The following is a 26,211-nucleotide window of genomic DNA, read 5'->3' as shown; positions in this document are numbered from 1 at the left end:
GGCTGTCATGTTGTCAACACAAAACTGCTCATTCCAATATAATTTCCATCCCTCTGTCCTCCCTCTCTCTCCTTCAGCCTATCCTCCCCCCTGTGGCCGTCTCTAGTGTTGACTTGGAGCGACTGGAACGCGTGGAGCAGCAACTAGCTCTGCTGTGGGAAAGAGTCAAGCAGGGCGACCAAAACCAGGAGAAGCGTCATGGGGACATTCTGGGTCTCTACAGCACCCTGAGGGAACAGCTCCACACTCAGACCGACAGAGAGAGCCTGGGACTGTGGGTGTCCTCCCTGCTGGAGCAAAGACTGGGCGTGTTACGTGCAGAGCTGGAGCAGGAGAGCACAAACAGGGCACAGGTAAGGAGATATAAATGAATGCTGAGTTTAAACAGGAGTGAATACATGTGTGCTTGTATCTCACTTGTTTTTCTTCTTCCCTGCTCAATGCAGAGTGAAGAGCAGCAGAAACTGCACCAAGAGGGTCACGCATTACGGCTGGCTGATTTGGAACTGCTGCTCAAGACTCTGGCCGCCAAAACCGAGGTATGCATAGCAGATTCACTTCTCAAATGTATATGAGTCATTTGTAAGCCTGCAGGATATGAGAAAAGTAGGTGATGTGCATTAACTTTGTTAAATATTGCAATGAAAAGAGTTACAGGAACCCAACAAATCTGGGAAAAAAACAAAACACGAAATGAAAAACAACAACAAAACAAAAACAAAAACAAAACACGTAACTTAAAGGGAACAGAGGGACTTGGGGGGCAAAGGTAGAAGCAGAGATGATGATGTTAAGGTGTAAATGATACTAAGAATTATGATTAGTACTATTGATATTATTACCAGTATTATTATCATGAGTATAATTATTTAGTATTTATTTATAATATTTTGATGTATTTGTTTATTTATTTATTTTTAATTTGTATTAAATCAAACTAATTACTGTTATTATTATTATTATTATTATTATTATTATTATTATTACTATTAATAATATTATTGTTAGTAGTAGTAGTTGTAGTATTATATCTCTTTATTTATATTAACTCAATTTCTTACTTGCCCACTGAACTAATTTCCCCCCTCCCTTTTTATTTTTTATTTTCATTTATTTTATTTTATTTTGTTTTTGAATGTATTTATCTATTATTATAATTATTTAAGGTTGGATATCTCTATTAATTTAGCCCCCAGAATTGTTTTCACTACCTTCTCCCACCCAGTTTATCTCAAACTACTGTCCTATTTGATACAATTGAACATACAAAGAGACACACGCCCACACACTCACACAAACACACACTCACAGAACCCCCCCCATATACACACACACACACACACACACACACACACACACAAACACACACACACACACACACACACACACACACACACACACACACTTCATTCTCTGTAATGTTCACTTGTTGTCTTGTCTTTCACTTTTTCACCATATTGTGTATGGTATGGTCATGTCTCTCGCCCGTCTTGTATCATTAATAGAAAAATAAATAAATAACTTAAATATTGCAATATTGATATGGAGCACAATAAACCAAATTCAAGAGCTTAAACTTAGTTTTTTATATATCTGCTGTTCATAATTTTTTGCACATTAGCCATGTGTGTAACATGTTTCTCTGAATCCAATAAAACCAAATAGCAGCAGGTAATCTGAGGGTAGCTGTAAGCTTGTTGAACATTATATGACTAAATTAAAATAGTGTGAAAGCATGGCTGTGATACCCAGGCCTCCATCCAGCAGTTAAAAATGTACATATGCTGAGAACACATTGAAAGTATTTCCCTAGCCCTGATTACTTTTTTAGAGTTCCTTTTTTCAGGCAAATCAGTGTATTGTCTGTGACTGTTCTGGTCCCTAGTGCTTAATTAGCCATAAAGGTTTTAAAAAATAGCCTAAATTATAAGTAAAAGGAAACTAAGCACATGAATGTACTGATCAAAGCAGCAAGCACACAATTGCTATCCACAAGAAATTATAAATTATAAATACAAAGGATAGAATTTGATGTCATGTAGTAAACATGAGCAAAGGAAACAACCCGCTCAGTCACATAGAGCCGAAAGTCAAATTAGAATACTACACAGGGGTATGTTACAACAGCATTAGATAATGGGAAAAGGAAAACAATTACAGACGGAAATGTTTAAAATACAAACAGTTATCCCGACGAGCTCGAACAGGCGATTCAGTCAGCTGAGGTCAGACAGGAACAGGAACAGGTATGTAAACAGAACTGGTTAGTTTGGTGCCAGATATAGAGTCTGTGTACAAAGGACAGATTGGGCTATATCAAACATCTATGTATTATTATTATTAATAAATAATAGTTATTCAGTTGCAGTTATTGTAATTGGCTTGGTTTATCTTTCATAAGGAGCTTTAATAAATAGTAAAGGTTTGTATTTTCTGTGCTGTCTTCAGTAATTTCCATTGTGTTGTAGGAGGTGCAGCAGAAGCAGCAGCATTACGAGCATGAGAAAAAGCAACACCAGGAGAGAGAGATTCCCACCCCTGCAGCAGATCTGGACCCTTTCAGGTATAAAAAAAACATGAGAAAAAAAAGAATACACACACTGACTGATACACACTCAATTTTCTGGCTGAAAAAGATTAAAGTGGCTCACGTGTCAATTCTCTTTGTTGTTGTTTTTTAGTGTTGGTGTGAAGCAGGAGGACCATGATGCTTTGCTAGTGGAGGTGCAGAGACTTGAGGTGGAGCTGGGCAAAATCAGACAGGACCTGCAGGGTGTTCTGGGATGTAAGGGCAAGTGTGATCAGCTGGATACACTGCAGGACACGGTAAGCAACACAAAAATTGACTCAAGTAAAATCTACTCAATGTTCTCTGCTGTGGTATAGTTCTATAAATGATTAGGACTCCATGATGTACCCCTTTGGAAACACGTCTTTATTCATTCGATTCCTGTTTCCTTCCCCAGATATCAGCCCAGGTGTCCTCTCAGGTGTCCTCCCAAGTGCGTAAAGAGTTGCAGGCTCTGTTCTATGGAAGTGGTGGGTCAGGAGAGAAGCAAGGAGAGTTGCCTGAGTCACTGATCCTTTGGCTGTCTCAGCGCTATGTAAACACACCCGACCTGCAGGCCTCACTGGCGTCTATGGAGATGAGCATCCTGAGAAATGTGTCCCTGCAGCTTGAGCAGAACCGGGCCCAAACACTTGGTGAAGCTGAGTCCCAAGCCAAAAGCATTGTTCAGACAGTAACAGGGAGCGTCAAGCACACTGTTTCTTCTGAGGGAATGTCAGAGGAGGTAATGAATGTAGACACCTACTTCTAATGTCATAATACTGTGAAACATCATCTTGATTTAAACAAACGGGGAGCTGCTTTACATTGTTGGTTGTGTGTTATGGTTTCTACCCCAGCATGTGAAGGTGATCGTCCAAAACGCTTTGAGACTCTACTCCCAGGATCGAACAGGCCTGGTGGACTACGCGCTGGAGTCTGGAGGTAAGAATTTAGCCTTGCATTGACATTTGTTCCTGTCCTTCCTGTGCCTTCAAGGATTAGTGAACTAGCTGCCATAAAACTCAGTACAGCTCTCTAAATGTATGTCTATTATGTAATGAGGTAGTGGACATTAGCCAGGTCTGAGGACAACAGGGTATTAAAAGCTGAAGCTCAGGCTCTATTGTCATCTGTGATACTAAGCAGTCTGCTGACCTACATGGGAGAGTCACAATACAGGGGGCGTGGACATTGAAATGTGGCCCAGTCATTACAACGTAATCTTTATTGTTGCAACACCCCTGGTTTGGATTTCAAGCTCCGTCCTCGCTACATAATTTCTGTCACTCCCTGAAATGAGAAAATTAGGATCTAAATTTAAGCACAACTAATGTTTCCTCTCGATCCCTTGACCCATTTTCAGGTGGAAGCATCCTCAGCACTCGCTGCTCAGAGACTTATGAGACCAAAACAGCCCTCATGAGTCTGTTCGGCCTGCCCCTCTGGTACTTCTCCCAGTCTCCACGTGTTGTCATCCAGGTGAGCATCACTACAGAGCTGTGACCCAGGGATTTTTTTGGGGGGGGGGGGGGGGGGGTCATGAAACTTTCGTTGCTCACCTCGACATTTCTCGCCTCCTCAGCCTGACGTGTACCCTGGTAACTGCTGGGCATTTAAGGGCTCTCAGGGCTACCTGGTAATCCGGTTGTCTCTGAGGATCTTGCCCACATCCTTTTGCGTGGAGCACATCCCCAAGGCCTTGTCCCCGACTGGAAACATCACCAGCGCACCACAAAACTTCACAGTTTATGTGAGAAACAAATGAACATATATTTATTCCATTACCTTCATCAGTGAAGACTGCCTTAGTTCACTGACTCGTTTGTGTGTTTGTTTGTTTTGTTTGTTTGTGTACAGGGTTTGGATGACGAGTACCAGGAGGAGGGGAAGCTGCTGGGGCAGTACATTTACCAGGAGGACGGGGAGTCACTGCAAACGTTTCCTGTCATGGTAATAAAGTGGTTCTTTGTAACCTGATACAAAGGGATCAGTTGTTGTTTGTGGGCAGGATCATTTTCCCATCCTTTTTTTAATTTGATTTTTTTTATGTGATTTGTCCCTATAAACAATATAAACTTTACTAGCTAACAACAGCTGAAAGATACACATAATCAAAAGGATGAGACGACAGGGGGAAAAAAACATCACACCTATCCCAGACATCAGACCATCACGCTCAACCTCATTATTATCATATCTGTATTTCAATAAAATGTTATAGAGTTAAAAAAAATATATAACATAAATACATCAACAATGCTCTCTTCTATCGGGTACACCCAACATTATTTTTCACTAAATGAAACCTCACCTTATAGGAAATCCTTAAGTTTATGTCATTAGTTATAATTGTCATATACCAAAAAGAAACAGGCTGATTTACACACATTTCCCTCTTCTCTTTCAGGAGCAGAATGACAAGAGCTTCCAGATCATTGAGGTGCGGGTGCTGTCAAACTGGGGTCACCCAGAATACACCTGCATGTACCGCTTCAGAGTCCACGGAGAACCTCGGCCTCAGTGAACCGATCAACACCACATGCACGCTCATATTTGACATATCACCCTATTTGTACATAGCTCGTGCCCACTTCTTAAAAAAGGAGGGGACTCAGAAGAAGATGATGGACTTTGTGTGGAAGACAAGAGGACATAGAAGTTTTGGACTGTTAAAGGGATGTGCACAGACTGCATCATAAACAAGTGTTTAGTAATGTTGAAAGAATCACAGGAAAGGCTGTATGGGAAGTGTTGATGAACACTGAAGAATGGAACCACAGATGAAAGTAAAGCTCTCAGTCCACTTTATTGAAAAGGTCTCTTGCACTGAATAAGCCCGAGAACAGACATATCCATCCTCCTCCTTGGCACCTTCTTCTACAGGGGGATGGATGGTTGAAATGGGAGGAATAAAGGACTCCTCTCCTCCATTTCCTCACGCACTGCATCTCAGTTTGATTATTTTTCCTTCTCATCTATTATTTTCTGTTGGTGTGATTTTTTTTTTTTTTTTTTTTTTTTTTTTTCAGGATCAAAGCCACTACACCTTTGCATGTCACTCCCTTTGTGTCTTTGTTGCTGTCAAGTCTCTGCATTGACTTTAAGCTGTTTGGGCAGCCTGCAGGACTGACACACACTAAACCGGACACGAAAGGCTCCCTTCATTCGAGGCTTGGAATCATGCATCCTCGCAGTCATAACTATAATTTTCTCTGTTGGAACTGAACGTGCTGCCTATGGAGAGGCTTCAAATGTTCTCTCAAGTAGAAGCTTGATGCAAGTCATCCTTAGAAATCACAACGACACTATGTAACCACTGACCTGAGCTATATGTGTTCAGAGGATAAGAAGCTCCCCCTTTGTACAAAATCTGCATATGGTTATGGCTGCACTCCTGGATTCAACCTAGCATGTGACTCTTCTCCAACCAGAACTTGCATCATGTATTTACATTAGAGTGTGCCCACTCTGACGGTTTGGAGTACTGTGCCTGGGTCTCAAATCAAGAATCAGTTTTTGAAGATAAATGATATAAGTGCTTCAGTAGACAAGTAGGTTTTTTTCTTTTGTGTCTATGAAGAGAAAGATATCTCTGTCTCCCTCTGGCTCAGTTGAAACGTCCTCCTCACATGGGCTCCCTTTATTCTGAAAGCGTGAAGGAATGTAATCTGTATATTTCATCGTTGATAGTCGGCCCTTTATAATATCTGCTTTTATCAGTGTTGCTTTATAAAAAATTATCCTTTTATTGTATTACCACCATTGTTTTTACCGTTACTCATCGTGTTGTTTTGCTTTTTTTCTTTTGATTCGGGGGGTTGTTAATGTAAGAGGATGCACTGCAACAACTTGTTAGAGAAATGCTTGTGGCACAGGTCTTCACAATTTGTTAAAAAAATGAGGGGTGTCTAAAATGGGGACGTCTAAAAAGTTATGTATAAAATGTTTTGTTCACAATCTTATTTATTAACAGGTTAATTAGTGACAGCAAGTTGTGAGTTACTGCGATGTATATTTTGTCAAAAGCTGTTTCAGTGCATTTTGAAACCATCTTGGGACTTTTTTTAAGATAAAATGCTATTTTTGTTCAGTCATGAGATGACTTAATGCTTTGGATTATATTCCAATAAAGACTTTAATTTTGAAGAACCTTTTTGAAAAACTCAATCATGGTTTATAACTGAAGTGTATTCCTTTTTCTCCTGGAGATAGTAACTTTCTACAAAGCAGAACTGTTTTGGGTTGATCCTCAACATCATTTCCAAGGAGTCAGCAGTGACTGATCCAAGTGAAATCATACACTGATCAAACATAGCATAATGACCACTGGCAGGTGAAGTAAGTAACATTAACTTGATCTCCAAGCCTCACCAAAACTGCAGCTCTTGTGGGGTGTTACTGGTCTACAAGGGTCAGTATCTACCAAAAGTGGTCCAAGGGGGGTGAACCAGGGACAGGGTCATGGACAGCCAGGGCGCACTGATTTGTGTGAGAAGTGAAGTTCTGGTCCGATCCAACAGAAGAGCCACTGGAGCTGAAAAAGTGAGTGCTGATTCTGATAGAAAGGTGCCAGAACACAGAGCATCACAGTTTGTTTTGTAGGAGTTGTGTAGCTACAGATTAGTAAAGGTGTCCATGCTGACCCCCATCCACGACTAAAAGCTTCTACAATGGGCACCTGAGCATCAGAACTGTACCAAGGAAGGTGGTCACCTCACAACTTCACAACTTCCAGTAGTTTGAGGACTTGCTGCTCGCGTCTTGATGCCAGATACAACAGAATACCTTCAGAGGTCTAGTGGAGTCAATGTCCTGACCTTACAAGAGGGGCGGGGGGCAACATCATAGTAGGCAGGTGATTATAATGTTATGGCCAACCTGTGTATAAACAAGAGTCTAATTATGACCCACTTTTGCTAAGTTGAATAAATGGGTCAAATTATGAGTAAGATCATATATAAACAAAATTGTAATTCTGGATTTATGATACAAGTTTCTAATGCAAATATGTAACAAGATTATTTTATGTTGAGAAACACAGCATAGGTAGTTCACTAAAGATTCATCCACTTAATTTCAACGGGATTTCCACTAGAAAGAGTTTGTATTGAAAAGACAAACATGCTTTGACTGAAGAAAGATAACTGCTGCCCTCTAGTAGTGAGTATTGGAACGACTTAGATAAAGCTTATATGGGCTGCTCATAAGAGCTCGTTTGTTTACGGATAGCTGAAGAAATTAACGTATTTTATTGTGTGTCGACACAAATGTAAACGGGGTCACGGAGAAAGCACATGCTAGACTAATGGATGTTTTTTTTTAAATACGTAGGCTGATTTTGTTGTATGTTTAAGGTAACGCATTCTGCAATTAATTTCAAGAGTACCCTACTGCAGGCAAGATGGCGCCGCCACAACATCCACACCGGAAGTCCATACCGGAAGTCCATACCGGAAGTTACAAAGCTAAAAACGTTGCAATAACACCCACACCGGAAGTTACAAAAATAAAAGCCTTGAAAAACAGGAACGTGAACGCAAAATAAAAGCCTTCAAAAACACGTAGGTTTACGCGTAATTCTATTAACTTTTTTGCACTTACATTTTAATCGTATCAGTATTATTGACTAGTTGATTGACTCCAAAAGTGTATAGGCTGTTGAGAATTCAAGTTACTTAGAAGCCTGCACGAATCACTAAGTTATAGTGTTAACGTCTCAGCCATGCACAGCCTTTTGTTCCGAGTGTGTGTTGAAATACTTAAAGCTGATTATGATGCTGCCGTGATGACATCTGCATATGCCTCTCTTGTTTTGTCTGGGTCATATGTTATTTTATGTTGTGTTAGCCTGACTGTACCTCAGTACAGTTTGCTGTAGTGTTTGTTCCAAATTACCTTGCATGCTGTCTGCCTATGTGATCACATGTATAGATTAATGAATGAATGAAATACAGATCCAGAGTAGATCCACAGTCACGAGAGAAGAGCAGAATGTTATCTATGGTGCAGGGGCGAGTGGAGGAGGAAAATGTAGAGGTGTGTGGTGACTGTTTCTTTTTTAACATAATTTGTAACACGTTACAATGACACAGTGACAGGGGTGTTCATTAACCACAAGAACAAACGGAGGGAATGGTTTCTCCTTCTATTTTGAGACATTAGATGGGCGTAAACACTCTGAGCTTGTCAAACAGTTTTATTCAGATTGAATGCTTGATGCATGTACACCAATGTCTTAACAAGATCACTTTATTTGGCGTCCATGAAAACATTGAAGTTGGAACCTTCAATTAGAATGACTAGACAAACTCCAAATCAACATAAAATATTAGGACTAAAATATTTCAACTTGAGGCACCACTGTCAGCCACTGATGATAGATGTACAGTACACAATCCTGGGGAGCCTCTGTTGTTTTTGTGGTGAATATAGATCTCTGTGTACAGCTTGAGTGTATTTTCCCTCTTACTTACAGTCTTTTCCTTCTCATCCCCTCCCCCCACACACACTAACACTCTACATTATTCTGTTCTTCATACACAGCGGGATCTCTCTCACTCACTCTCTCTATCACAATTAGCTTTCTGCTAATTGATTTAGCAGCGACAGACTAATGCAATCAATACGCTACACGAAGAAGAAACTTCCAGTTCGAAGCATCCGGCATTGGGTAGAGAGGGGGTTAAAGAATCACTTCCGGTATGGACTTCCGGTATGGACTTCCGGTGTGGATGTTGTGGCGGCGCCATCTTGCCTGCAGTAGGGTGCCTCTCATTAATTTTGGGAAACTGCTCATGTTTGCATAGTTGCTAAAAATCAGTTGGACCTTTTATTTAGTCATTCTTCATTTTCGCTAATGAACACTTATTCCTTCTTTTCTTCTTTTTTTTAACCCACATTACTTTCCAGTTCCTCCCATAGACTGTAAAAAATATTAAATATTTAATATGAATATTAAATATTAAATGTTCCTCCTCACATTTATTATTTTATTTATTTATTTATTTTTATATTTATTTATTATTTTTTGTATTTTTAATTTTTTGTATTTATTTGTGTTCCTCTTGACCTTTTTTATTTTATGATTTTTATTTTATTTTAGTTCCTCCTGACGTTTTCTATTTTAATTTTTGTATTCTTTTTATTTATTTTTATATTTTGTATTTATTTTTATATTTCAGTTCCTCCTGACGTCCCGAGCGTAGGTCCCTGCCATGACCACTTCCTTGGCAACCAGCGAGTCCCTGGCAACCACTTGCAGCGAACAGGCACAACTATGGCGAAAACAATCGGTGCCAAGAAGTCACTTTGGCAACAAGTGTGCGAAGGTAAGAAGATCATGTTAATGTTTTGTTCATAATTAAATGAATAAGATACAAATTTATTTTTCTTTCGCAGAGTATGAAGCGGAGCAGCCCCGTCCTCCCTGTGCTGTGTGGACAGATGACAGCTCAGTTAACACCCTGATCTCACAGTACAGCGCTAGTACGCACTCCCCGGTCTTCTATGGACTCACCACAGCCAAGGTTAACATATCTGCCAAGTAAAATAAGTCTCTTATTATTTACTCGTTTCTTTAATCAGTGTGGATCTTAGAAATCATCTGATATAATCAATCCTTGGATTCATTAGGTGTCTGTGGATGATGACCCTCTCAGAGACTTCGACCCCCTCCTTGGTCACCCTGCTCTTGCTGGTTACTCCGTGTTAGAAAAACCTCGTCCTTCAAGTCAGGGGTATCTGTCAGCAGCTGAATCATTGTCACCAAAACTACAATCAAGTAAGATAAATTGGTTTTGCTCTGCAGGTTGCAATTGCATGCAAACATCTCTCGTTTTTTTGTCTGTACATACTGGATAAATGTGTTTCTCTGGCAGGTCCTGTCCTACAGGTTTTGGAAAGAAGAGTGTTTCCAGTGTTGTTGCCTGGACTGGAAGCTTTGCTAGAGGAAGCCCAGAAGCGTGGCTGTTTTGAGGTCTGAATTAATTCTGAAAAATACCCAAAAAACAACAAAAAAAGTTGATAAAATGACCAATAAGTGTTTAGATTGGGAGTATTTTTTTAAGTTAGATTTTACATTTCCCTGGACTTTTTTTACTTCATTATATCTAAAATAAATCAGACTTTAATATTACATTTTGTACTTGATCACACTCACTCTACAGCTTTTATTTGTTGTTACATATTAGATGAAGATTTTACTTTTAAATCATATAATCATCTTACAAAATGAAAAACAGATATATATCAAAAATATTTCTTCATTCACTCTTGTATAGAGTCTAAGTATTGCTGAAGTCTTCTCTTTGTGTGATACATGGTTAACATTGCTTTCTTTTGTGTTGCAGAGAAAAAGAACAACATTTGACCCCTGCGATTTCCTGACAGAGTGGCTCTACAAGTAAGAGACCTCACCCTTTATTTTTGGGGTCATGTTTTTGAATTTAAAAAAATTGAGTCATCTATTTGGCATTTTTTCTTTGTCTCAGCAACAATCCTTACAGGCAGGAGCAGGCCCAGGTGACCTTTCATGACATCCCCTTTGTCAAGAACTGGCTCATCAAGCAGTGAGTCTCCCCAACTGTGGTTTATATACATATATACAGTGGGGCAAAAAAGTATTTAGTCAGCCACTGATTTTGCAAGTTCTCCCACTTAGAAAGATGAGAGAGGTCTGTAATTTTCATCAGAGGTACACTTCAACTATGAGAGACAAAATGAGAAAAAAAAAATCCAGGAAATCACATTCTAGGATTTTTAAAGAATTTATTTGTAAATTATGGTGGAAAATAAGTATTTGGTCAATAACAAAAGTTCAACTCAATACTTTGTAACATAACCTTTGTTGGCAATGACAGAGGTCAAACGTTTCCTGTAAGTCTTTGGGGCTGTCGCTGGGCAACACGGACTTTCAACTCCCTCCACAAATTTTCTACGGGGTTGAGGTCTGGAGACTGGCTAGGCCACTCCAGGACCTTGAAATGCTTTTTACGGAGCCACTCCTTTGTTCCCCGAGCGGTGTGTTTGAGATCATTGTCATGCTGGAAGACCCAGGCACGTTCCATCTTCAATGCTCTCACTGATGGAAGGAGGTTTTGGCTTAAAATCTCACGATACATGGCCCCGTTCGTTCTTCCCTTAACACGGATCAGTCGTCCTGTCCCCTTTGCAGAAAAACAGCCCCAAAGCATGAGGTTTCCACCCCCATGTTTCACAGTAGGTATGGTGTTCTTGGGATGCAACTCAGCATTTTTCTTCCTCCAAACACGACGAGTTGAGTTTTTACCAAAAAGTTCTATTTTGGTTTCATCTGACCACATGATATTCTCCCAATCCTCTTCTGGATCATCCATATGCTCTCTGGCAAACTTCAGACGGGCCTGGACATGTACTGGCTTAAGCAGGGGGACACGCCTGGCGCTGCAGGATTTGAGTCCCCCTCGGCGTAGTGTTACTGATGGTAGCCTTTGTTACTTTGGTCCCAGCTCCCTGCAGGTCATTCATCAGGTCCCTCGTGTGTAGTTCTGGGATTTTTGCTTACCGTTCTAATGATCATTTTGACCCCACGGGATGAGATCTTGCGTGGGGCCCCAGATCGAGGGAGATTATCAATGGTCTTGTATGTTTTCCATTTTCTTATAATTGCTCCCACAGTTGATTTATTCACACCAACCTGCTTGCCTATTGTAGATTCACTCTTCCCAGCCTGGTGCAGGTCCACAATTTTCATCCTGGTGTCCTTCGACAGCTCGTTGGTCTTGGCCATGGTTGAGTTTGGAGTCTGACTGTTTGAGGATGTGGACAGGTGTCTTTTATACAGATAACGAGTTCAAACAGGTGCCATTAATACAGGTAACAAGTAGAGGACAGAAGAGCTTCTTAAATAAGAAGTTACAGGTCTGTGAGAGCCAGAAATCTTGCTTGTTTGTGGGTGACCAAATACTTATTTTCCACCATAATTTACAAATAAATTCTTTAAAAATCCTACAATGGGATTTCCTGGATTTTTTTTCTCATTTTGTCTCTCATAGTTGAAGTGTATGTCTGATGAAAATTACAGACCTCTCTCATCTTTCTAAGTGGGAGAACTTGCAAAATCAGTGGCTGACTAAATACTTTTTTGCCCCACTGTATATACATACATATATACATACATATTTTTACCTGAGTTACTTTTGGAGATATTCCTTAGCTACAGATCAATATCCTGGAGACTCCCTCCTGACCACTGACTTCAAATTCTGTGATTTCTGAATTTGGGTTTAACATTTTTACGCCTAAGACCAGTCAACCCCAATTAACTTGTCTTGAAATGTTCCACCAACAGTAAACTAAGACAGAAGCACTAGAGTTGTTACCTGCAGATCAATTGTATTTCAGTGCAAATAACTCCTCTGTTTTGTTTGGAATGTATATATTGCATATTGGTTTTTTTTCCTTGTAACAAGGTTTCTCACTTCTCACTATTTTTAGAGCATGGACAGAACAAATCTTCTCTTTTTTCAAAGAATCATAAAAAAAAAATATTCAAATTACAAAAACTCACAAACAGGACGAACACATATCCATGATATTTTTCTGATGCATGTGAGGTGAAGCATCTTTCTGCTCTGTAACATCTCTTTTCCACAAATAATATTCAGTCCCAGGCCTCCCATCCCTCTGTTCCTGCTGCTGAGTGAGGATCAGGCTGCTCTGCTCATCCAGGCCTTCTGGAGGGGATACAAGGTACACTGAGCATTTGAGACTTTCTGTCATAATCAGAATCAGAATCAGAAATACTTTATTTATCCAGGGGGGAAATTCAGTTGTTACAGAATGTTCTAATATACAGTATGAAAAAGTCTAAATATTAATAGAAAGAAGGAATAAAATAAGATATAAATATAAATTAAATGATATAAATTTGATTAATAATAAGTATATACAGAAAGCTAGAATAGTTACAGTTCGCTATGTACAAAAGCACTGGGAATGAAGGTATTATATACAGGATGTTAAAGTGGCAGGGATATTGCACAGTGTATTGCACGTTATTGCACAGAGTACAGAATTAAATAAAATAAATAAAATACTTTATGTGACAGGTCTTGATCTGCAGATAAGAAAATGAATGTCAGGAGCCTTACATAGCATAAGAAAAAATGGAAATCAAATTCTAAAGTCAAAAGAAATCTGAATAAATTCAGATTTAAAATCGAGAGAAAAAGTAAAAATATTTCTTTAACCTGCAGTACAACATTTGAGTTACTGTGAGGAAAAAAATGGGATACAGAAGTAAGGGGAACCCTGCAGTTATCCCACAAACCATGCTAGCTGCCTGCAGCTGTGCGAGTGTATGTGTCTTTTAGGTTACAATAGGCGCAATGCTGCAAGTGCATTGGCCCAAAGTGTGATCTTGTTGTATAATACCATCCAGCTGAAAAGCCTTACTTCCACAAGGACTGCAATTTCATTTCAGCTTGATTATGTCATCACTGATGTCGAGCTTTAATTCCTTCCTGTGTGGGCGTTGAAGTGCTCTGTGCTGGGATATAAATAGACATAAACAGACACTACCAGAGGCAAACAGCAGAGATTTGACTTCACACACAGATAAAGCCTGTGTCTGATGTGTTGTCAAGATGAAAGCAGGGGTTACGTTTTTTGTTTGTCTCAGCAGAAGCTCCTAATTTTGCAGTCTTGCTGCACAAACTATTGAGAACAAACAATATAACGTTCAATTAGATACATTTCTGTTTATCGTTGAGTTTGTGAGTGTGTGCAGTAAAAGATGTTTTCCAACATGTCATATAGTATAAGAGCACATTTAGGTTTTGATTCCTTGTTCACCAGCAGATGGCAACGCTTACTTTTTTCTCTGCAACAAAAAAATATCTAACTTTCTTCTTCTCACATGGGGTGGCAGCAGTGAGCTACCTGACCTCACTGTGCAAAGAGAGGTTCAGCAGGGCCACTGATAGCACTGCAGCCCAGCACCCCAAGGGGCTCACAGGCAGAGGGACAGAACCAGAAAGAGACAGTTGTGATACGGTGGGATGATGTATCTGAAAGGTTACTCTCAGGCTATGTCAGCAATGTTTTTGTATATATAGATATAGAAAAAATGGGGAAAAAAACAAGATGATGATTAGGAATTGGGTAAGATGGAGGGAAATGCAGCCGTGGTATAAGAAAGGGGAAGAGGTGAAGCTCTGGAGCGTCTGAGAAACACAGGAAGGCTGTGAACGCACAACAATCAGGGTGCAAAGTTGAGGAAAGGCCTCTCGGGATCATCATTTATTCAAGATACACAGGGTGGGGGATATTTCGGGTAGTCACAAAGTCCTCATGCAGGCGTTGTTGTGTGTCATAGCTGCTGTTACCTCGACTCCTGAGACAAGAACAGTTAACAGCTCATTGGGCAGCCGAGGAGAGACAGGGACATCAACACAAACAGAGTCTGCTGTGCAGCACTGATGCGCTGTATAACTTCATTTGGTGCTGTGTGTGTCTGCTGGCATGTAGCGTTAGGATTTACAGTCTCCATTAAAAATATAATCTTACAAACTCTCATTAAGATATCTAAGCTCACAGATTTAAAATCTCCCTGAACAATGACAAGCTACATTTCATCTTAATCTGCCAGAGTGTGAGGTTTTTAAACACTTGAGAATATTTTTGAGGGTTTATACAAGTGTAATAGGATTATAGGATTTAGTTGTAGAAAAACTAATTTGACTGGATGATGAATGTAACTTTTATGTTTGGTGTTTTGGTACTTAAACAACTCTTGAAATACATAAATATCAAGTTATTGTGATGTTAATTATTGTGATATGATTACAATCATAACGTCTTTATCTATCAGTATACCCTGTTCTCTTCAACCACACCCCCTCTTTCCCCCGCACTCTTACACCCTCTGCTGTTATATAACCCGCCTGACGCAGCGCTGACTGCAGAGAGTGTGTGTGTGTGTGAGTATGCGTGCATGTGTGTTGGTAAGAAAGACAGACAGACTGAAGGCCAGGAAGCAGAGAAGGAGGGTACTTTTGCAGATTGGAGCTTTATCCCTCCATTATTAATGTGATTCATCCAAACATATTGAGGACGGAGGAAGAGCAGTGGTACAGCACGTACCCACAGAAACACCCACACACGCACACGCGCGCGCTCACACATCTATGGCCCAGACAATGCAATCGTCTGTTGTTTCACTCAAAACCATAAAGAGCTGATGGGTCTAAACATATTACATAATCTTCTTTAGACTGTGGGCCTCAGCCTAGCTCTAATCCATTCATCCATGCCTGCTACTGTAATGCACACATATGTACACACACACATACATGCTCGCCTGCTCACTAAAACCTCAAAGGCTCTCAAGTCTTGCAAGCTGAGTTGCACTATAGCGGCTACTGTGTAATAAATAGGCTGTACAATTAGGCAGTCAATACAGGGAATTGGTGGTCAAGCAGCAAAGCAGGAATTTATTATGCTCTTTTCCACTGTCTGTATTTAGAGATTTATGAAATGGACGCTCTACAGTTGGCCTTCTCTTGGCCCGAGCACAGTGCTGACCTGTAAAGGATAGCGGTGTGATAAAGGCTTTGATGAGAAGTTAAAGGCTGTACTCAAGTCAGATTTTCATCAGTGGAGTCAGACATGGGTTGTCTAACATAAAGTTGATAATTTGTTCCCTTTTTATTTTTTTTACAGAGTTTGGCAGATTGGCTTTCAAAATATGGACAACATAACTCTAACCCTTCCCATTGAACAATAGTGAAGCCAAAATAACCCAAGAATGTTTGCTGACATACTGCACATTTATAGCCAGATTTGGGGTAGTAGATAGGGATGTACACAATTAATCGATTATCGATTAATTGATTGTCAAGAAATTACTTGAAACATGCATTTAGTTTTCAATTTTCCGTCACGTGGAACAAACATCATGTGGTCTCATATAACATTCAGCTATCAGGGAGGTGTTTTAAGTTTAAAGCATGTTTCGATGTGAATCAGCTGTTAAAGGTGTTGCGCACAGCGGAGACGTCAGGTCTCCACGTGCACTTTTTAAAGAGGATCAATGCACAACTGCTGCCAACAACGATACGGACACAAAGGCTGATAACTTTAAACAGGACCTTTCCCTACCTTTAGATACAAAGCCAACAGACTGTTGGGAATTGCTAGTACACTATGTTTGCAGACCAGCAACATCAGAGCTGTTTGAGCTTTTCTGCCGCATTAAACATGTACCCGTATTCAATACCATCAGTTATATGCATTTTGTTGCTGTAGAAAATATGAATTAGGGGGGAAAAACGTATTTGGCCTTGTTTTTGACATAAGAAAAATAATGTTTTTTTTATTGATTAATCGATATTTGATCGTTGACATTTCCAAAAATCTATCATGGAAAATACTTAAAATGTACATCCCTAGTAGTAGATATCAGCTTATGGAGCTGCAGTGTTACAGTCCCAGCCCTTCCACAAACCAAACTCACATTGAACTTATGGATTCAAGTGTAAAGATCCCTCAGGTTGACACAGTCGTCAGCAGAACATGTTCTTTTGTCAGTTCGAAACAGACTTATAAAGTTATGCAAAGTTTAACGACTCGTGTTCCTGTCTCTTATGTCTCCTCCAAGAGTTCCTCCTGTATTCTGCTGATCTTGAGTTCTGGGAGTCAGCTGTAAAAATTGTGATCAGTCTCAGGCCTGTATTGTAAATATGAAGCAGCAAGTTGAATTAGCTCACATTATACATTGGCACATACAATTTCTGCAGCTAGTATTCACAAGTCTTGGTTAAACTTGCAGGAAGCTTGAAGATTTTTGTTCCTCAGAATAACAATTTAAAACAAAACAATGAATGAGTCAAATTGGTTTTATTGTTTAATGAATCATTTAGAATTGAATGTGAATACAGTGGAACACATCAGAGGAAAATCATCTTGGGCTCGCAGGCTCAGTTATTGTGTGAAAGTGGGACACAGTGAGTAACCCAATGTGTGTACTCTTCTTGACATAAACTAATAGAGCTGTTTGAAAGAATCTCACACACACTCACCCTGAGAGCTGTGTAGTCCACTGCAGAAGTAGGTCTGAGATTCCAGCTGAATGATCTGAGTGCAGGAGTAGGCTAGATGAATGGTTTAATTTGAGGTCCACAGTTTAAACACTGATGGGCCAAGTGCAGTGACACTCATGCAGAAAATATGTCAAAGGCACTCAGGACACACAGGGGCCGAAGGCTCTTTTTGTCCTCACTTCCCCCTTCTGCCGAGAGGCTGCAGGGGCACAGTGTCCGAGGACTGAATGGACATGGGGTCAGGTAGTTCTGTCCTTTGATATCCCCTTTAATCTGTAATATAGGTAGGACTTTAAATTGAATCAAAGAATAGTCATATTGCTACCATTAAATGTGCCTCACTACAAACACATGAATCAGATCTCAGGTTGCGGTGGTGGTCGAGCCTCAATGGAGGCATCAGTCAACAAAAACATGTTGGATCGGTTTCTTAAATGGAGTGTGAAGCTGTGTCTTTATGCAGCCTGTCAGTGTGGCTACTGAAGTGACTGCAGCCGGTTCCTCCAAACAGAAAGCATTGTGCTGCTGCAGAGTGTGAGACTGGGAGAGGAGCTCAGTCACACAGGCAGCTTGAAAGGCTGTGCAGTGGGATTGAAGTGTGTGTGAGAAACAGAGTGCACATTCTTGTGGGGGGGACTCTGATTGTGCTGCTGTTGGTGTCAGCTTTGACGGATTGGAGAGTTGAAGCTTCTATTTTTGTTGTGTGTTTTGTGCTTTTGTGTGATTTTCATTTCATTTCAAATCTTTATTGAAGCCTTGAAAACCATTGGAGGGTTTTTCTTGTTTCAAAGTAAACACAAAAGTAAAAAATCTGTGAAATCTTAAACCTAGCTACTACTTTTTTGCAGTTTGATGATGAGCTTTTAAAAAGATTGTTTAAATATGAATTATTCAAACATCCAAATATCAAGATATTTATTATACCAAGGTATCAATTTGCAGTATGTGAGTTGTGCACACATTTGTGCTTTTGCATGCCAAATAATGCAGGTGAATGAATGCAGTATTTTATTTTAGCCATAAAAACATTGTAATCACTGTAATCCTTACTTTCATGCAAGCACACATTATGAAGACTGACTCACAAGCATACTAATGCCGGCTCACTGACTCGGACAATTATAGCAACAACACACTGTAGTATTCAAGGTGAAGCAATGATTCATACTAGGATGATTGGATGAGAGAAGGGGCTTTATTTTGCATTGTAAATCAGATTTGAGGTTATAAATAATCTCACACAACATTGAGGGATGCACAAACACAGAGCCAAAACAATAACACCACACCCCTGCTAATCAGCTGTGTTGATGCACACAGACAGGCTTCAAAGCTCTTATGCATTCACATTCAACTCAAGCTCTTTGTCTCTGACTGTCATACACACACACTGTCAGCAACCAGCACAAAGCATATATGCCCAAAAAGCAAGCTTTCCAAGAAGTTACAATTAACCATTTTTCCCGCTGTGTCACATTAAAAAATAACCGTCTCATGGCTGCAACTGCCGTGAAGCATTTCCATCATTTAGCAACAGAAGAAGAACCGAAAGGTATGAGGTTTCTGCAGGACACCAATTGAAAGTGACACAGAGTAGAAATGGCCACACAGACACACAAATAAGACGAACACAAGAGATGGTGAGCAAACACAACAGGCTCCACCCCCCTCACTCCTCCTGACCCTCACCCCTCATTTCCATTTCTATGGTTTGCTCCCATCAGCAGAGGGGCTGTTGCAGCGCCGTGACACCCGCTAAATTAACTATTGAAGCACGCTAGTCTAACCCATTCCTCCACCCATCACAAGGCTTATATAACAGCCCCAATTTCATACCCACTGCTAACAGCAACGCCATTGAGGCCATTCAAGTAGGCACTCGGGAGAGGAAAACAAGACTAGAAAGAGGAGTGTTGGGAGAGAAGGAGAATTGAAAGTATAAAACAGGAAGAGAGGATACAATGTTCTAAGGGAGGAGAGAGAGGACAAGGATGGAAGAAAGAGGAAGAGTCAGTGGGGGAGTAGCAGTAGGAGGAGGAGATAAAAACAGAAAAAGAGATTGAGCTCTTTGGGGATATTTCCTATTCATTTAAATCAGTGATTCAGTTTAGTAATCCCTCCATAAAGCCTGCAGCCTACACACAAACACACATGTCAACTACAGGGGTTTCCTTTTAGAACAAAAGCGTAACTTATGCTAACACCAGACTTGAAGAGAAAGAGGAATCAGAGTCAGCATGACATCATGAACCTACAGCAGAATGTGACCCATTTTACCCACCTATGTGGACACACAGGGTTTTACATCCTTACACGCTTCATTAACATCAACAGTGACGTTTTTTATCTGCAGAAGGGACCCTTTTAGACACAGTTCCACAATTCCATATTTGAATATGAAATGGATTTTATTAGGGATGTAGACAAAAAGAGTGTATACATTTGCGGGTTAAGGTTAGCAAGTTAGTGGGTTGTGGTTTTGTAACATGGTATTAAAAATGATTTACAGATCACATTTTAAAACATCTTTTACCATTGTTAAGATCAGGTACATTTGATTGCCCTGAGGATTACATGGTCATCTAGCCAGTGACTGCTTTTAAAGCTGTATTTACACAAGCGCAAAACTCCTTACATCTAAATGTCAATTTTCAGTGTGAGCTGGATGCAAACAGCTGAAATTTACACTCCAACTTTACCTGGACATTTTCCAGCAGCCCCCTTCAGTTCAATTTCTATGTGAAATTTGGATGAGCACAGCAGGAAATATTCAAGAAATTTCATTGTGAGCGAGTGGGCGGGGCTGAGGACATTTATATCATACAACCCAGAGGGAGCAACACAGAACAAGATGAATAAAACATCTGAGGTCGAAGAAGAATTATTTCCAAGATGAGAACAGAGACAGCGTCTGTACACCCATCCTTTGGCAGGTGACATTTATATAAGTGCAAAACTGTCATCATTGCGTAAGCAACTATTGCTTCGTCTACGATCATGTTGTATCGTGTCACATTACAATGCAACATCTGCGGCGTGCTTTTAATGCAATGCCCTTGCCTTCCCACCACCCAACAGGGAAGCCTTCAAGCTGTGAGAAACACGTGTGAAAGAGCAACTTTAGCAAATTCGGGGGGGCAGAGCTCCTTTCAGGAGTGAAAAAAGAGGCATTAGACTGCTCTTGCTTGTCAAAGCTCCTGAGAGGACCTTTTAAGTAGGTTATGAAACAGACAGAAATGAATACTGATACCTGTGTGACCTACAAAACAAACAAGACCATTAGTATCAAAACTGATGATTTCTATTAAGTGGTTTTTAATGCCTATAACTGCTGCTGTCAGGAAGGAGCCAGGCAGAGGTATACAGCATGCTACTGAAACAAGCTTTGTTGACATTTTCCACTGCAAAGATTAACTGTGAGTGATTTGTTTGATTGTTAAAAGAAAGCAAGCCAACATACTTGGTCAGAAAAAGTACTTATGCATGTAGAGAACAAATCAGAAAATCCCTCTAGACTAGCAGCTTACCCTTCATAATAGATATTGATAATGCAAGCTCTATACGTGTGTGTCTGTGTGTTGTAGATCAGGGCACGCCCAGATGTGCAGGAGCTGCGCCTGTGGCAGAAAGAACTGAGGGAGAAAAGTGACATTGCCAAAACTGTTGAGAAGTTCTGGGCCCAGCAAGAGAGCCGAGGTGAGAGCATATACGCACGCACGCACGCACACACACACACACACACACACACACACACACACACACACACACACACACACACACACACACACACACACACACACACACACACACACACACACATTTGCATGGTGTCACTAAACAGAAGTCCCAAGGCTCAACAGCAACAGTTTCACCTTGATCTTGAGTTTTCTCCTATGGCTCAGAACAGCATCTCATTGGATGAAAAAATGCTTACTCATGTTTGAATTCATACAAACAAGCTACCATGCATCAACTTATACATAACCGTACACAACAATGTACATGTTTATGTTTATGTTATTATTTGCACAATTAAAAGAAAATTCATACAAAAAATAGCAAAGATGAATAATATAATGTGCAGGAAGAGGCAGAAAACTCAGAGAGCTTATTTGAAGCCTCCACCCAAATAGTGTTGTAATATCAAAAATTAATAAAAAAAAATACTAAATTGACACATATAAAGACAATAGTTGATATTAAAAATAAAATAACATAAGAATATAAAAAATTAACAATTCATATAAATACAGTTATTACAACAACAGAATTCAAAAGTACAAAATATGAATAGGATGTGCATGGACACCTACTCTATGAGAATGTGGTTGAGCATGATGAGTATAATTAAGTAACAGTGGTTAAAAGTTTTTTCAAGCATCGTTTCTAACATTTTAGAGATAGACAGTTTTTCGCTACATTGAAATAAATATTACAGAATTTGCTGCCCCTGAAATGTATTGAGAATTGACTTCTACAAGTAAAACATTTAGGAGGATGAAGAAATTAAGTTTGACGAGTTGAATAAGAGTGGACCTGTGAACTTAATTTGAAGTAAGACATGAAGTGATCAGGGTTATTCCCTTCACGTTGTATTTTATACAAAAAAAACACATCTACACGTATATCAGCCACTGCACAGTACAGGCAGCCACACACTGACACATAAACTGCAGAGGTACAGTATTCACCTGAACAAGGCTTTGAAGTTAAAGCAGAGAAATGGGGATATGAGGGGAGTGACACAGAGAAAGAATGAGGGCAGACACAGAGACAGAGAAAAGAGAAAGAGACAGGGAGGTGAGTGAGGAGATGGAGAGAAGCAATTGCAAGTGAAGGAGAGAAAGTAAATGTCTGCAGGGCTCAGGGTGTGTTTGTATGACTGAGAGATACAGCAGAGGAGGGAGGATACATGTGAAGAGGGAGAAGAGATACAGAGGGATTAGGGAGGGGGTGAAGACAGAGAGAGACAAATAAAATGTTAGTGTGCCCAGGTTTTTGATTGAATGTGTGTCCACGCGTGCGTGTGTGTGTGTGTGTGTGTGTGTGTGTGTGTGTGTGTGTGTGTGTGTGTGTGGTGTGTGTGTGTGTGTGTGTGCGCGTGCCCGTGCGCGCACATGTGTGTGTGTGTGTGTGTGTGCCAACATGAAAGACACAGCAGAGCAGCTGGGAATGCAGGCCCATGACCAGGATGTTTTGCTGGCTTTAGAGCTCTCTGAGAGTGACAAAACTTTGTCCTTGAACACACTCACATACACACACTCACACACACACATCCACACCATTAACTGTAAACTTCTATGACGCACCTCCATCTCCTCCCATTCTGAAAAGACCTCCACGCTCGGCGCTGACACATTGTGCTAGTGATGTATTTTGGAGCCAAGGCATATGCAGAAGCAATCTGTCTGTTGGAACCGTAGGACGGACATGACACCCCTTCCGCTAACAAACACTTCCATTTAACTCACTGACAGAACAGCAATGGTCATGGAAAGTCCAATGATTTGTTTTCTCCCACTGTTCTTCCTCTACTCTGCTAATCCGGTAAAGAACGCTGCTGGAGCCTCATTGGTCAACTCAGCTGTCAATCCCGTCGCCACATTCCTAATAAACATCAAATTATGTGTACACAATGGTACAAAATAACTGTCATGACAAACCATGTTGGAGTAAAATTGATTTGATGTGTATTTTAATTTTCTAGTTTGACCCGTGTTCCATCTGTTGTAATGGAGGAAGTAGGATTTATGGACTAAACTGCAAGCAGTCACCAGGGGGAGCTGTAAATATTTTTGCCTCACTTTTGAGTGGTTGGTGCTGCCTGTCCTCGTCTTTGATACACACAGGCACAAAGTGATAGCCCATATTTAATAAGTAACTCCTGAAAAAAAACATTGACTCATCAGAAATCTGGTGTTGTGCTAATTAACCAAATTTTAGCATGCTAACCTGCAAAACTAAAATGGTAACCATGGTAAATATAACATCTACTAAACAGCAGCATGCTGTCATGGTCTTAGTGTAACGCCGTAACATGTTTAAGTATCTCTTCAGAACTGTAAACTTCAACAGCATTTACTAGAAACTTAATTTAATCCTACTTGAGGGCTGTGGGGAAGAAAGAGCAAGGGACAACTTCTGCTGTGAGTCGTGATGCATTTAATGACCCTTCATCACCATAGGACAATAGCACATCGAACTCGTGTTAGTGGTGGGCGTATTGATTCTGTGGTATCGATATATCGATGTTTACACACTACTCATTTGAGTATCGATTACTCTAATAAAATATTGATATTAATTGATAAATGCGAAAAAAAATGCATCACTGTCACTTCTGATTCTTTTAGGGTAACTTACTCCAAAGTTTTGTACCGACAATTCAGAGACATAATCATAATAATGATAATAATAATCATAATCATAATCACAGTGTCATTTTAACAGTAGTCATGGTGAAGAGGCTGTTTTAAGATTTCCACTCAGAGAATTGAAATAGAGGATGTTTATTATTTATTATTTATGTGTTTTTCTAAATGTATTCAATTGTTTAAAAAAGGCCAGCAAAGGATTTGCATATTAAAGTTTTTCAATTAACAGTATTTGTCATGGGACTTGTCTTTCAAGGGTTGCATTTTCTTAAAAAAATAAATCACTGAAAGTATCAGTATCGATATCGAGTATTGAATAATTTGCCAAAAAAGTAATCGGTATCATATCGAATCATAAAAGTGTGGTATCACCCAGCACTAACTCATGTGACACCTTCACTTCAACTCAAAACCATATCACCTTGTGCAACCTTAAAGAGGCAGTGCAATATATGAAATAGAAGTCTTTTGAACTTCATTAAAGAACTCAATGATGACAATAAAATTAGACACTTAAAATAAATTAAACCAAAATAAATCTCAACTTACTTTAGTGAGCATATTAATTGGTAGCATTTAGCTCAAAGCATCACTGTACCAGAGTAGAGCCTCACAGAGCTGCTAGCATGGCTATAACCTTTATGTGAACACTACAAGTATCAGTGCTCAGTGCTTAGATTAACTGCTCAAATCACACTTCTCTTATTGGCTCTTTAGATTCCAAAGTAAACTTGGCCAATTGGAGGTGCTAACTACATGAGCATAAAAACAATAAGGCAGTCAACATGCCACCAGAGTTCATGGTTGCATGTTTTAGCCGATATGTAGTAAAAGCCAAAAAAGAAAAGGAAGAATGCCTATTTATGGTCTTTGTCAGAGCAGTGTGAAAAATCCACTGCCACATAGCACCAGCATTTCTTTTGCTGTTACACTCTTGTAAGGAAAAAAGATCAGTCTAGGAAATAAAAAAATGTTGAGCACTGTTGCCCATGAATATTGCGTAGCTGGTTGTGTCACCGTTATGTTCACGGCTCACAAACAATGACACCATCATAAACACACAGACACATTCCACACAACAAAGGTGCTCACTGCAGTGGAGTGGGGCTGATAAACATTCCTCCACAGAAACACACTGAGCTGCTGCTGCGACTGCTGCTGCACCGCAACTGCTGACCTGACATTATAGCAGGGGGGCCTAGGGATGTGTGTGTGTGTGTGTGTGTGTGTGTGGTGTGTGTGTGTGGTGTGTGTGTGTGTGTGTGTGTGTGTGTGTGTGTGTGTGTGTATACAAGAGAGTCAGCCCAGTCTGTCCAAACTGAAGCCATTTTCTGACTCCTTCATCAGAATCAGAAATGTGTGAGCTAGAGGCAGGCAGAGAGTGAGTGACGGAGCGAGGGGAAGGGATTGATGCTGAAGTCGCAGTTTGTTTGCTGGTTTGGCCCGTTGTTGTTTTGGATGTAATGAAGCAGGCATTGCCCTCCAACACTGACAGATAATGACCTATGTTTGGGACTGTGGTCGAGAGAGGATGAGTTAGAGGAGGGGAGAGAGAAACATTTAGGGAAGCCACCTCCCCACTGCAAATATGCCCTTTAAGTCAATCCGGCAACAGCTGCACTCGTCTCATCTGACCCGAGGAGACCAGCATGCAATACCTCTTCTGCCATTTCACATTTCACAGTCTGAAATCAGAATTAGTCAGAGGAACAGAAAAAAAAACAAAAGCCGAGAATGCGAAGTGACTGAGCGGGCGGGCACACAATGATACCTCAGGGTCAGAAGTTCACAGTTTATTTGGCCGGTGCAGCTTTCAGCAGCTCATGAATCACCACAGGACCGTCCTTGACTGTTGACAGACATGCTGGGTGTTTACCTTCAGTCCATGTACGCCTAAATCAGAGTAGATAACCAGAGAGAACTCCTGATAAGTCAGAGTAGAACACCTGATTTTGTTGCTAGTGTATCATAGGATTTATCCATGTTATTACACAGCTGTGAAGTCCTTTATGTCGGTTTATTAACGACACAAAAACGAATGAAAATCAAGTTTTTATTACTTAAAGCTGCTGTTGGTAGTCACAGAGTAAACATCTGTTCAGAGAGAGGGACTTCGACTGAATGTCGACACTATCCCTCCCAACCAGATTTCCTTTTAGTCCCCCAACACAGATCGGCGTGTGCAGTCATGATAGTGCCGTACTCA

At 40.2% G+C, this 26,211-nt stretch overlaps 2 protein-coding genes across 12 annotated transcripts in view; both read left to right on the top strand.

Annotated features, from left to right (window-relative positions):
* The window catches only part of sun1 (Sad1 and UNC84 domain containing 1), a 39,263-nt gene extending 32,562 nt beyond the window's left edge, over positions 1-6,701 (top strand). For 3 of the 4 annotated variants that reach the window (XM_034711084.1, XM_034711087.1, XM_034711086.1), the window contains 10 exons: positions 78-353; positions 447-539; positions 2,469-2,563; positions 2,682-2,826; positions 2,967-3,293; positions 3,409-3,493; positions 3,915-4,030; positions 4,134-4,301; positions 4,409-4,501; positions 4,959-6,701. In XM_034711084.1, coding sequence (XP_034566975.1) covers positions 78-353; positions 447-539; positions 2,469-2,563; positions 2,682-2,826; positions 2,967-3,293; positions 3,409-3,493; positions 3,915-4,030; positions 4,134-4,301; positions 4,409-4,501; positions 4,959-5,075 — 1,515 coding nt within the window. In that variant the 3' untranslated portion in view covers positions 5,076-6,701. The remainder of the gene's footprint in view (positions 1-77; positions 354-446; positions 540-2,468; positions 2,564-2,681; positions 2,827-2,966; positions 3,294-3,408; positions 3,494-3,914; positions 4,031-4,133; positions 4,302-4,408; positions 4,502-4,958) is intronic. The other variant, XM_034711085.1, reaches the window with a different exon arrangement.
* A 3,050-nt stretch (positions 6,702-9,751) lies between these two features.
* The window catches only part of iqck (IQ motif containing K), a 22,663-nt gene continuing 6,203 nt past the window's right edge, over positions 9,752-26,211 (top strand). For all 8 annotated transcript variants that reach the window (XM_034711554.1, XM_034711556.1, XM_034711557.1 and 5 more), the window contains exons 1-8: positions 9,752-9,879; positions 9,950-10,077; positions 10,184-10,331; positions 10,429-10,526; positions 10,900-10,952; positions 11,041-11,118; positions 13,195-13,279; positions 21,216-21,327. In XM_034711554.1, the coding sequence (XP_034567445.1) occupies positions 9,828-9,879; positions 9,950-10,077; positions 10,184-10,331; positions 10,429-10,526; positions 10,900-10,952; positions 11,041-11,118; positions 13,195-13,279; positions 21,216-21,327 (754 nt within the window). In that variant the 5' untranslated portion in view covers positions 9,752-9,827. The remainder of the gene's footprint in view (positions 9,880-9,949; positions 10,078-10,183; positions 10,332-10,428; positions 10,527-10,899; positions 10,953-11,040; positions 11,119-13,194; positions 13,280-21,215; positions 21,328-26,211) is intronic.

This window comes from Notolabrus celidotus, chromosome 20, assembly GCF_009762535.1.
Source record: "Notolabrus celidotus isolate fNotCel1 chromosome 20, fNotCel1.pri, whole genome shotgun sequence".
In the NCBI taxonomy this organism is placed as follows: Eukaryota; Metazoa; Chordata; class Actinopteri; order Labriformes; family Labridae; genus Notolabrus; species Notolabrus celidotus.
Note: the sequence above shows the minus strand (reverse complement) of the source record. Positions and strands in the feature narration are given on the sequence as shown.